General features: G+C 38.0%; 2 protein-coding genes across 5 annotated transcripts in view; one reads left to right on the forward strand and one right to left on the reverse strand.

Moving 5' to 3' along the window:
- Positions 1-821: 821 nt before the first annotated feature.
- wdr20b (WD repeat domain 20b) lies at positions 822-9,002 on the reverse strand. The gene is made up of 4 exons (XM_016249690.1): positions 8,745-9,002; positions 7,051-7,233; positions 4,722-5,954; positions 822-1,717 (listed from the first exon to the last, which is right to left on the reverse strand). Exons 1-4 carry the CDS (start codon positions 9,000-9,002, stop codon positions 1,664-1,666), a joined length of 1,728 nt encoding a protein of 575 aa, XP_016105176.1. The 3' UTR covers positions 822-1,663.
- A 2,754-nt stretch (positions 9,003-11,756) lies between these two features.
- Positions 11,757-13,394, forward strand: part of LOC107564585 (heat shock protein HSP 90-alpha 1) — a 15,703-nt gene continuing 14,065 nt past the window's right edge. For 2 of the 4 annotated variants that reach the window (XM_016249696.1, XM_016249697.1), the window contains exons 1-3: positions 11,757-11,911; positions 11,996-12,362; positions 12,447-12,580. In XM_016249696.1, the coding sequence (XP_016105182.1) occupies positions 11,759-11,911; positions 11,996-12,362; positions 12,447-12,580 (654 nt within the window). In that variant the 5' untranslated portion in view covers positions 11,757-11,758. Of the gene's footprint in view, positions 11,912-11,995; positions 12,363-12,446; positions 12,581-12,665; positions 12,966-13,394 lie in introns of all 4 variants that reach the window. The other 2 variants (XM_016249695.1, XM_016249694.1) reach the window with 2 other exon arrangements.

The following is a 13,394-nucleotide window of genomic DNA, read 5'->3' on the forward strand; positions in this document are numbered from 1 at the left end:
GGGCGCTTTTTATGTCACTTCTTTTGGACTGATGCATGCAACACCCGCTGAGTGCCATTAAACAGCTTGAAAGATCAAAGACCATTTTTAATATAATGCCGACTGGATTCATCTGAAAGAAGAAAGTCATGTACACCTAGGATGCCTCGGGGGTGAGTAAAACACAGCCTAATTTTCATTTTTGGGTGAACTAACCCTTTAATGTTATCGCATTGGAGTAAAACTTACTGACTTTGCTCACACAGGGTAAAACAGCTTCCCAAAAAAATTATAATTTTTGGTGTTTTATTTTCTCTCACCTTGTTACAGGTGTTTCTAGTCAAACATGACCAGCCTACTTGTTATGCTATATTATTACCAAATCTTGGATTCAATCTTTTAAGCAACTTGTTTTCATTCAATTCGCACAGGTTTTGTGTTTCTTTTTGGAGCTGATTGATCTGATTTTGAGCTCATCCACACGAAAAATGCATTATTTGTGGATTATTTTGGCAATGTTCACTCAAAAACTGAGACTTACGATCAAGCAGTTCAAAAAAGAAATACAAAACCTGTGTTAACTGAATGAAAACAAGTTGATAAAAGAATTGAATCGAAGGTTTGGTGATAATATAGCATAACAAGAGAATTACCAACAATTTTAACACCAAATTAGCTAAAGGATGAATTATCTGCACAGTACAAGGATTAAATGAGTAATTATATTCAACAAAAACAACTATCTGATAATAAAGCGCAAGCCAAAAAATGCATATTTAAGATCATTTTAATTTTATATATATATATAGTTTTCTACTTTGTGTAATTATTTCAATCCATCATAAATCCATAATTTACAATATTTACACATTGTACAATAACCCGTTTCATTTGAAACAATATTAAAATAAATGTTCAGAAAAGAGATCTAGTTCTCTTTATACTTTTACAGCATTTCCAGGGAGTCCTTTACGACTCATTTGTAAAGCCATTTTCTTCTAATTATTTAGTGCAAATGATTTTTCCCTCTTGAACAGAAGTATGATTGCAGCATCCAGCGCTGATGGAGCGAAGCATCACGCCATTACCGAAACGCATCCGCTTTTGTTCCAATGCAATTATGAGAAAAACACAGTTTCAACAATCAATGCGAAACACCTTCGGACTGTGTTTGTTCTGAGCTCAGAAATACAGCGAGACAAACCAACCAAGAGGGAACGAAACTAATTACTGAAAACACTGAACATCAGTTTGATTCTCAAAACCTGCAGAGAACATCATATTTCACCCCAAATGATCATTCGTTTTCATTATTTTCCAAGACAATTACACGCATTTCCCCAATTATCAGTAGCTTAGTGAAAAGCATTGTAATACAGTATTGAAAACCACCCTGTTTGGACAGAATTATTCAGCTTTTAATTAAACTCAGCATACATTATGTACTATTATGGTACTACTTACAGTGTACTTCACAATATATTGCATCACAGTAACAAGAATTAGGCTGAAAGTGTGTCTAATTGTTGTGACAATAATGCATAAAATCTTTACGGTCCTAAAAATAGGCTTCATTTTGCTTATGCAAAATATTTTAGGGTGAAATATGATCTTGACAGGCTTCGGCGTGAATAATAAATGCGTGTTCCTCAGCAAACGTGATATAATGCGTCTGAAGGTCCAGCTATACGACCGTCCCGCTGGGAGAGTTGTCTTGGTTTTGGGATGACAACAGACCCTAAAGAGACAAAAAAAAGAGGACAAGTGAGGTTTTTTGACAGAAATTAATACTTTTATTCAGCAAGGATGCATTAAATTTATCAAAAGTTCCGGTAAAGACATTTATAATGTTTCTATTTCAAATAAACGCTGTCCTTTTGAACTTTCTGTTCATCTGTGAATCCTGAAAAATAAAATGCATCACAGTTTGCACAAAAATATTAACTGTTTTCAACATTGATAATAATCAGAAATGTTTCTCGAGCAGCAGATCAGCATATTATACTGATTTCTGAAGATCATGTGACGCTGAAGACTGGAGTAATGATGCTGAAAATACAGCTGCGTATCACAGAAATACATTATTTATATTTCACAATTTTTACTGTATTTTTGATCAAATAAATGCAGCCTTCTTTCAAAAGCATTTTTTTTTTAAATCTTACCCACCCCAAACTTTCAAATGAATAGACAAATAAAGTCATTTTAAATCTTGTGTTCCCAGAAGAGAGTACATTTTAAATATGTCTATGCACTAAAACTTAGCTGTGTCAACTTACTGTGTCAAATAATTGCTTTTCCTAACTGTTTTCACCTGGTTGAGTCCCAAACCCTTTGGGTCAGTGATCAGATGTTTGTTTGGCAAGAACAAAACTTGGCATCATGACCACAATGTTCACAGTCGCCTCAAAACTTTAATATTAACACAGATGCACACTAAAAAGTGATTTTCAACCAGTGATGCTCTATTTAATGCTGTAAACTGAAGCATATGGCAAAAAGCTTCAGTCTTTGGCACAGGGTAACTATAACAATTAGCTGAAAATATCCTCACCCTCAGGCCATACAATATTAGGAGTGTGTTTCTTCATCAGGTTTGGAGAAATGCAGCACTGCATCAGTGTCTCAGCAACGGATGCTCTGCAGTGAATGGGTGCCGTCAGAATGAGAGCTGATAAAAACATCACAATAATCCACAGCACTCCAGTCCATCAGTTAACATCTGGAGAAGACAAACGCTGAAACTAATCCAGCATTAAGATGCTTTTAATGTCTAAAATATGAGTTCATAATCCATAATAACTCTTCCTCCAGTGAAGAAGTGCATCTGCTGTTGTCTCTCACATCAGAATCCAGCCACATATGTGTTTAGAGCTGTTTAAACACTGCTTGATCTGTGCAGATTTCTCTCCTGATTCAGCCCAGAACACTTCTTCACTGGAGGAAGCGTTATTACAGCTAAAGGGAATGTTCTCAGAACGTTCTGACAAGGTTCTCTCAACATTATGAACAAACGTTCGTCCAGTAACATTAATAGAACGTTCATTCAAAGCTATCTGGTCTTTAATAATGTTCTCAAAACATTATTTATACATTGTTCATGGAACTTTTTTACTTAAATGTTTCATTTTGGATGTTCATCTAAATGTTACACTTGTTTCGGAACATTCAGAGAGCATTCAAAAGTAACATTCCCATAATGTTTGCAAAATTATTAAATGGAACGTTCCCCTAATTTTTCACATAAGCCAAATAAAACGTTTTTTTTTTTTTAAACTGGACATTTCAGAAAACATTCAGAAATTGTGTTCAAGGGAATGTTACCAAAACTTTCTTACAACATATTTTTTGGTAATGGATTATGGATTCATATTTGAGTTAAAAACGTCTTAATGTTGGATGTGTTTCAGCTTTTGTCTTCTCCAGATGTTAACTGATGGACTGGAGTGCTGTGGATTATTGTGATGTTTTTATCAGCTGTTTGGACTCTCGTTCTGACGGCACCCATTCACATCCATTGCTGAGACAGTAGCTGTTTCCATCCAAAGAAGTGATTTAAACTTGTGCACAAAACTGGAATATCGCATAAAACATTTGCGAATAATTAAAGCACCGTTTTCATCCAACGAGTCAAAGAGAACAAAATCGTCACTTCCTGATAAACTGGCACAATATATCACCAAGAAAAGTAGGAGAAGTCAATGTATATAATAATTTTCATATATATTAATGACTTGCGCCTCAGAGCGAGCAGACGGAACACAATAAATGCAGTCCTTGCTTTCAGAGGCGGATGCTGCTGTTTGGAAACACAGTCTTGCAAGACAATTATACAGAAATACTTTGACAATAGACTTTGCTCAGGCATTTCAGAACGACCATAACAACATTTCAGATGCTGTGAACGAGACCGTCCCATTGTGCAAAGTCACATGACTTTTTTTTGATGCGCTTGTATTAATAAAGATGCGACGCTGCAGTGGAATAGCAAACACATGCAAGAAGATGAAGTGAACTCCTCTTAACTTGAGCGCAGTGTTTTTAGAAAGCTGTTTCATGCATGAGACCCAACAGTCAAACAGTCCATGTTTACACAGAAAACACAATGGAAAAGCAGCGCAAGCGAATAATAAATCCTGTGAAGAACTGTTACTGTGCGTCTGATATTTCATGTTTGCATCACGCTGTCAGACTGAAAACTGCTGTTGTTTTACAGAACATTTAGAGTTAATACTCTACTGCTGTTATACCTTCAGTCGTTATGAGTTTGAATTAACTTGACTTTTGAGCATTTTTTAAAAGCATTTTCCTCGTATTATTTCTGAACACTTAATATGTATAAGACACGTTTGTACAGTATGTAGTTGTAGCTCATGCATCTTTTCTGCAAAGACATTTAACAAGCGATTTGTCTAACATTTACATCTTCATGCACTTGGTGCTGCACTTGGAATAGAATTCTCGTTAACTAGAGGGTTAATAAAGGACAAGTTACTTGAATCATGTTGTAGCTACATTTTCAAGTTGACTAGTTAAAAATCGTAAAAAATCAAGAATCGGTCAAGCGTTTTGGAAAAATCGAGATTTAAATTTTTTGCCAAATCGCCCCGCCCTAGATGCAATGCTACATTTCTCCAAATCCGATGAAGAAACAAACACATCTACATCTCGACTGGAACATGTTCAGCACATACTAATAACATCGCACACTAAACTCAACCCAGAAGTCGCTCGCTACTCACCACTTTTCCAGGCCGCGCCCACGTGCAAACGAATCCCTCCTGGCAGGCAGTGACCAAACAGTCTTCGAGGAAAATCAACACCGTGAGTCTCTCGTGGGCGATTTTCTTACAAACCAGCGGCTCCAGCAGCGGGATTTCCTCCATGCGCGGACACGAGGTCGTTCCCAGCATCTTCGCGGCGTCCGTTTTAGCCGCTCGCGCGCCGATGATCTGGTTGAGCTTGTCGCTGCTCTTGTTGCTGATGTAGCTTATGCTGTGATTGCGTTTGTGCTCCTTTTCCTGATTCCGCTCCTTACGCGCTTCGTGCAAAGCTAACGTCGCGAATTTGCCGACGCCTGTCGCGATCAAAGCGCCGTCTACAATGCTGGCCGGTTTGTTGCTGTTCGGGCTGCTGCTGAAACTATTCGAGCGCGGTAACGAAGAGTTCGCGCTATTGTTTCCATTAGCGCCGGTTTCCGCGCTCATTGCGTTCGTTTGAGTCCTCGTTCTGGATAACGGAAACAGAACGTCTTCTGTAAGGTCCCATAAGCATAGCTGAGTGTCCTGACCGACCGAGCCAAAGCGGTACGTCACGCTACCGTTCGTAGAGTTTTGTTTGGATAGTCCAGATTGCGTGCTATTCGCCCGTTCGTGATTTCCGTTGAATTGCGCGTTGTCATGGAAGTCTTCGTCGCTTCCGCTAAACTCCGCCAGCGCTTTGCAATCCTGAACGCTAGTGATGCAATGATCGAACGCAACGACGCTCACCCACGATTTGTGCCCTCGTCCGCGAGCGACGACCCTGGCGTCCGAAAACGACCAGACCGTAACGAGATCGTCTTCCCCGCCGGTTACGATGAATCGTCCGTCGGGGCTCCAGCAAACGCACAGTAGCCCACCGAAGTAGCTTTTCATTGTGCCTCGCAGCTCTGTCGCGTCAAAGCTGAAGACGCGAAGGAATCCATCCTGACTGACACATGCCAGAAACGTCCCGTCGGGTGAGAAGGCGAATTCGTTAACCGCGCCTTCGCCCACCGTCCAGCGGAGGAGAGGATTGCGGGCTGATTTGCTCTTGCCGGAGTGAACGGCGTAGCTCTCGCCTTGCTTTAGGAGCTGGTAATGCGGCGGAGTCGTTCCACAGGTGTGCTCCACATTGTACAGGTACAAACATCCGCTGCTGTGAGCCACCAGGAACAGGTGCTCCGAACCCGGGACCCACTTTAAACACGTCACCGCCGACTTGTCGATTAGTCTCTGGTAGAACAGAAACAAAACAGAGCGAAACAGAATTACAAAAGATGCAAAAAAAGGTTGTTGCCAACTATACATAAACAATAAATAAAAATCTTAATAGTCCTAAAATAGATTTACTTTTCTTAATATAAAATATTATTTATTTATTCATTCATTTTACTTCATTTAACAATTTATTTCTAATATATATATATATATATATATATATATACACATTAGGGCTGTAAAACTATTAATCGCGAATAATCGCATACAAAATATGCATAATATATGTGTGTACTGTGTATATTTATTATGTATATATATAAATACACACATACAGTATACATTTTTTTAATATTTACATGCATTTACATTATATTTTATATTATAAATACATATATTTAATATAGAAACATAACATTTGTGAAATATATATTTATAGATACATAATAAATATACACAGTACACACACATATACTATGCAAACAAAAACTTTTATTCTTTATCTTCTGACAGCACTAACATATATATATATATATATATATCAAATTTAGCATTTTAACATAAAAGCCTTAAATCACATATTGTTTGTTTGTTTTTTACTGTGACTTGATGGTCATAACATAAAATGTATTTCATTTTCTTTATGTAAAATATAATTAATTTTATTTATTCATTTTATTTAATTCACAAATCTAAAAAATATATTCTTAGAATTTATGCAAAGACAATGCAATTTAGCAAATTAAGATAAAAGCCTTAAATCACTTTTTTCTTTTAAATGTAACACTCAGATCACTGACTTCACAACAAGGTTAAATCTGTGTTGTTGCAAAAAATAAAATAATAATAAAGGTTCTTAAATAGATTACATTTTCTTAATGTAAAGCATAATTTATTTATTTTGAAAAAAAATTAAATATGCATTTAATTCTATTAGAAAGACAATAAAATGTATCTTCTTTAACATAAAAAACATTTTCTTTTTAATGTCATTTTCAGTCAGAAACCCGAAGATTTGATCTAGTCCAGATCACTGACTTAACAACTAAATTAAAACTGTTTAGGTTTAATCTTAAACAAAGTAGTTGCTAGAATGGAGTTCAGGACTCACGTCTTCATTAAAGAGTTTGCTGGTTTCCTTTTTGATGGGGTCAACGAGCTGTACTTGCCCTGCAGAAAAGCCCACCAGCAGCGAGACGCTCTCCGCCGTGGCTGTCAGAGCATTGGAGTCGTGACACGTGGGAAGCGTTCCCTTATATATCCGCTTGTCTACGGGTTTGCTCAAGTCAGCGGCCTGGTGACATCAGAAATAAGCAGCAATTTAATATCTTCACATGCATGATGTTAGGCTAAAGAAAGCATGATTTGCAATTAAAGATCACAGTCTCATCACTGACCAATTAATGCACACACGTGATCTGCATCTGAATCAGTTAATGCACAGTATATTCTGGGCTGCACTTAAAATTATGATGCTGTAAACACAAATTATGGAATACTATTATTCAGGACCCTTTGCAACAACATGCAACATGTTACCCACCCAAAACCTCATGCATACGCCAAAATAGGATAGTGCATAGGATATTTTACATGCACTTTAGGCTACATGTTAATGGTATCGTAAACACAATAGTTTGCACTCAACAGCCTTTTCAACATAATGTGACAGGTAACCCACCCCAAAACTCATGCATAACTATCTATCTGTGCAACAAAATCAGTGAGTATGCATTAGCCTATTATAGAATGCATTAGTATATAAACTGCGCTTTGAAAAGTATTTACATAAAGTGTAAATGTTAGCCACCTAACCATTACACATAAACCCTGGACCTGCCCTAATGCAGTTAATGCATGCATAGTGTATTTTAGGTTGCATTTACTTAAATTATTTCTAAATGATGCTGTAAACATAAATTATGCAACAGGTCACAATACCCCAAATCTCATGCATATGCCAAAATCTGCCTGAAATAACAGAGTGCATAGGATATTTTGGATGCACAACACAAAAGTTTACACTTAACAGCTTTTCAACATAATGCAACAAGTAACCCACCCCAAAACTCATGCATAACTATCTATCTGTGCAAAAATCAGTAAATGTGCATTATATTGTAGGATGCATTAGCATATAAGCTGCGCTTTGAAAAGTATTTATATAAAATAACCATTAGACATAAGCCCTGGACCTGCCCTAATGCAGTTAATGCATGCATAGTGTATATTTTAGGTTGCATTTACATAAATTATTTGTAAATGATGCTGTAAACATAAATTATGCAACAGGTCACATACCCCAAACCTCATGCATATGCCAAAATCTGCCTAAAATAACAGAGTGCATAGGATATTTTGGATGCACAACACAAAAGTTTACACTTAACAGCTTTTCAACATAACGCAACAGGTAACCCACCCCAAAACTCAAAAGTAAAGCTCTCGGCCCACATTGAAACAAGCCTTTGTAACGCAATGCAACCTCAAGCAACATGCATAACTCTAAATCTGCTCCAAAACAATGACTACAAACTATGTTCTGGATTGCAACTGTATTTAAACATCATGCAACAGGGTTCCCACTTTAACCGCATGCATAACTCTGGATCTGCTGGAAATCATGGAATGCACGGTGTGTTTACATGCAACTCGAGTTGTAAACGTTACATACACAGAGTGCACAGTCTAACTCTTTTCTTGACCAATGCACACTTATTTTTGCACATGCATTTGTCAATTTTATTGGCATAAACTCATTTAAAGCTGAAGAAAGAGTCCCAGCAGCTGTCATCATGTCGTTACCTTCCTGACGCCTTTATAAATGTAAAAGTAAAGCTCCCGGCCCACATTGAAACAGATTCTCTCGCCGTTACCGGACTGATCGTTCACGTTCACGAACGAGACTTTCACCGGGTTCGAGCCCTGCGAGTTGAACGACACGCGGTTCGGCCGGCTGTACTCGGAGTTCGGCAGGAGTTTATAGACGCCCTCCCGTGTGCTGAATTGAGCTTTAATTTCGTTCGCCTCCTTCCCACCTCCCTCCGCCGCCATCTTCCTCATTAGTATTCATTCCGCTTCGTGCACGAGCATGCGCGCGCCCCTCCTCCTCCTCTGCGCGAGACCGACAGCGCAGCGCGTTCACGAGGCTTAGGTAAAATCGTGGTTTTGAAAATTTGGCAAATAAATATACCGCAAAGGATAGAGAAGACAGACAGCTGTCCTATCATTGCATTATACAAAAATTGAACAATGTCTAAGAACTTGGTATTGCAACCACTTCTTGTGTCTGTTTGCCTCTTTAAGAAGAATCGCTTTATGTATCCCCCAATTGTAAGTCGCTTTGGATAAAAGCATCTGCTAAATGACTAAATGTAAATGTAAATGTAAAACTAAAAGATGACGTTCTCTCGAGTGAACTCATTCGGGAGTGGTGACTCTCCACGTATTCCCAGCTTCTGAACCCGCTCGCCTGAAGTTATGGTTGATTGCTCTTCGGCTGGATATCAACACACCCATTAACGTAAACTACGCCAGAGCGCGTACACACCTCACGCACCGGATGCCTGTGCGCACACAAAGCAGCTGGAGATAGTGGTGTATTAGAGGTAAAATATTATATAAATACTGTTGGGTTTCTGGCACAAACCGATCGTTTCGTGTCTTAGGACATCAATGTGTCGTCACGAGCCGCAGGGTTTAATTTGGATTTGTCTGTGCATGTTTTTTTTACTCTCATAGATTTTGTTACCATTGCCATGCATTATACGACTGACAGACTGCAACGGCTGGAGTTAAAAATCATCAAATGTGTTCTACTGAAGAAACAAAGTCACCTGCATCTTGGATGCCCTGCAGGGGGTAAGCAGATAAACATCACATTAAAATTTTTGGGGGAACTATCCCTTTAAGTGTCTTCATTTTTACTTAAAGGGACAGTACACCAAAACATTTTAAATCTGTCACAGTTTACTCACCCTCGAGATGTTCCAAACCTATTTTTGCTAAATGTTTTGCTTTAAAGTTGTATTAAAAATAAATTACGCTTGTCTTGATACTTTGCTAATGCAGTGACAAAAGAAGAAAAAAGAAAGCGCTGGTGATTTTCTGCCAAGACATTATGCAGACACTTCTATTATCCGTAACACAATACAATGAAGTGCAAAATTCAAAACACGGGTCAAACACCTGTATACATATCAAATAAATTCTTCATATTAATACAGCATTCAGAGTTTTAAAAGTACTTTCAGGAGGTTTGTCAATTTATTTATACAGTGCAGATTTACAGAGTTTTCATGATTTTAAAACCGGTTTAATATGCTTATGAATTGATACTTGTGAACGTGCATTTTATATTAATGCACCACGCTGATTGGTAAACACCTTCAGTTACACTAGTTATAATCACATTAACTTTTTTTCTTGGTGGAAGAATTGCTTATTTCTGGTTACTGAAATCGTGTCTTTTTTCATTTAAGGTGATGAATGTCCGTTCAATATTTCGACTTTATATATTTATATACATATTTCAATATTGGAAACTTTGGTTACTACTTTGATGTTTGGTCATATTGATCTCCATTGGCTTCAATGCAACCATCCCAAAAAACAAACAAAAACAAGTTGTTTGTCAGACTACAATATGAAATATAATACTTAATAATAAAAACTGAACAGTTGGACAATTCAGTGAATCCAATCAGATTTTTTGGACTGTGAATCTCAAGTAGATCAACAACCTGAAAAAATCTGCAAAAAGATCTGATTTTTTTTTTCCCGGTTGTTATTTTTTCCGATCTCAGTTAGTCTGCACTGAACATAAGCGTGAGATACCACACTTATAATGCACTTATAATTATTTTCAGCGCTGACACTAAGGGTGAGAATCTCATTTTTAGAACTATTTACATCTATTTATTTACACCGAATAAAAATAGCGATAAATGCTTTTTACACTAAGTACAAATACTGCTGTATCAGTAGTGAATAGTCACTACAAAAGTGTCATCACCCAATAAATAAATAAATAAATAAAAGCATCCAAAAATGTATGTGCAGCTAATTTTGAACGTAGTTGGCCGTGATTTGCACCATTTTTAGAATTTGAATTTAATTTAGGAATGCATTTAAAAAAATATGTTACAATTGTATCAGAACAGAGAATCATTTGAATGGCATTAATGGTAAATATAGTGTTTAATTATTTTATTTCTTTAGCTCTCTCTCAAATTTTACAACATTTCAAACCTTTTCCTCACATTCAAAATTAAAGCCAAAAAAATGTAAGCAAATTCAATGGGTTGCATAAAGAAGCTAAGAGCACATGTCTGCAAGCATGCCGGCTCTAGACAGCTGTGGCTTTTCAGACAATGTGTTAAGTCAGAGTAACTCAGAATATGATCCTAAAATTGAGAATAGGTCATATTACATGAGCAAAACCCCCAAAAATGGGGTATAAAGGACACTTTAGGTGCACCATTTGCCTTCTGCTTCTGTGACATGTGACACTCCTCCCCCTTTAAATGAGTAGTGACAGGTGCTGGACATGTGCTGTTGATTCGGTGGATCAGCTGTCGCTTTATCATCATTCATTCAAAGTTTAAAGGCTATTAGCCAGAGATAAAAGCTATTTTATCCTAATAATTTTTGGCATAAAAGAAAAATCTATAATTTTGACCCATACAATGTATTGTTGGCTATTGTTACAAATATACCCTAGCGACTTAACACTGCTTTTGTGCTCCAGGGACATATATATATATGCTTTATATTCCAGAATCCTTATTTATAATCCTTATTATTAATCTTTTATGCAGATGCCCGAGAACGCCACACAGCCCATGATGGAGGACGAGGCAGAGACCTTTGCCTTTCAGGCTGAGATCGCTCAGCTGATGTCTCTGATCATCAACACTTTCTATTCTAACAAAGAAATCTTCCTCAGGGAGCTCATCTCTAACTCTTCAGATGTAAGTCAATCAGTGCATTCTCCATTTATGTTCCATCATTTGTTCCAAAAATTCACAATAACACAATGCATATCTTCAAAACAGGCATTGGACAAGATCAGATATGAGAGCTTGACGGACCCAAGCAAACTCGACTCGTGCAAGGACCTGAAGATTGAACTCATCCCCGATCAGAAAGAGCGCACGCTCACAATCATCGACACCGGCATCGGCATGACCAAAGCAGACCTCATCAACAACCTGGGCACCATCGCCAAATCCGGCACCAAGGCCTTCATGGAGGCTCTGCAGGCCGGAGCGGACATTTCTATGATCGGTCAGTTTGGAGTGGGTTTCTATTCTGCCTACTTGGTGGCCGAGAAAGTCACGGTCCTCACCAAACACAACGATGACGAGCAGTACATCTGGGAGTCTGCAGCTGGTGGTTCCTTCACAGTGAAGACAGACAACAGTATGAGCCCTCATAAGTGTTATATTGTTTTTTTTTGTCTAAAAGTACTGGAACTTGACATATGCATTTGCTTTGGAATTGCAGGCCCATCCATTGGACGTGGCACCAAAGTCATTCTCCACCTTAAAGAGGATCAATCCGAATATGTTGAGGAGAAGCGCATCAAGGAAGTCGTGAAGAAACACTCTCAGTTCATCGGTTACCCCATTACGCTTTTCGTAAGTGCTTGTACTTTGGTACCAGAACTGCAAACCTTGGTTCCTCTCGACTTGAACAAATAAAGCATAAATACTCATCTTGCAGGTTGAGAAACAGAGAGAGAAAGAGGTTGACCTTGAAGAAGGAGAAAAGGAGGAAGAGGTGGCGGCTGGCGATGAGAAAGACAAACCCAAGATTGAGGACTTGGGCGCCGATGAAGATGAAGACACCAAAGATGGGCAGAACAAGAGGAAGAAGAAGGTCAAGGAAAAGTACATTGATGCTCAGGAGCTCAACAAGACCAAGCCCATTTGGACCCGTAACCCTGATGACATCACTAACGAGGAGTACGGCGAGTTCTACAAGAGTTTGAGCAACGACTGGGAGGATCACCTGGCTGTTAAGGTTGGTAGGAATATTGAGTCAAAAATGGATGGAGTTCTTATTGAGTAGACTAGATGATTAAGCCACCAATCTTTTTGTTTTTAACCACCAATCGTCTTGCTTTTAAACCACCAATCGTCTTGCTTTTAAACCACCAATCGTCTAATTTTAAACCCCCAATCATCTTGTTTTTAATTAAACCACCAATCGTTTTGTTTTTAAACCACCAATTGTCTTATTTTTAAACCACCAATCGTCTTGTTTTTAAACCACCAATCGTCTTGCTTTTAAACCACCAATCATCTTGCTTTTAAACCAGCAATCGTCTTGCTTTTAAACCACCAATCGTCTTGTTTTTAAACCACCAATCATCTTGTTTTTAAACCACCAATCGTCTTGCTTTTAAACCAGCAATCGTCTTGCTTTTAAACCACCAGTCATCTTGTTTTT

This window comes from Sinocyclocheilus grahami, unplaced genomic scaffold (assembly GCF_001515645.1).
Source record: "Sinocyclocheilus grahami isolate Dianchi unplaced genomic scaffold, SAMN03320097.WGS_v1.1 scaffold949.1, whole genome shotgun sequence".
Lineage (NCBI taxonomy): Eukaryota > Metazoa > Chordata > Actinopteri > Cypriniformes > Cyprinidae > Sinocyclocheilus > Sinocyclocheilus grahami.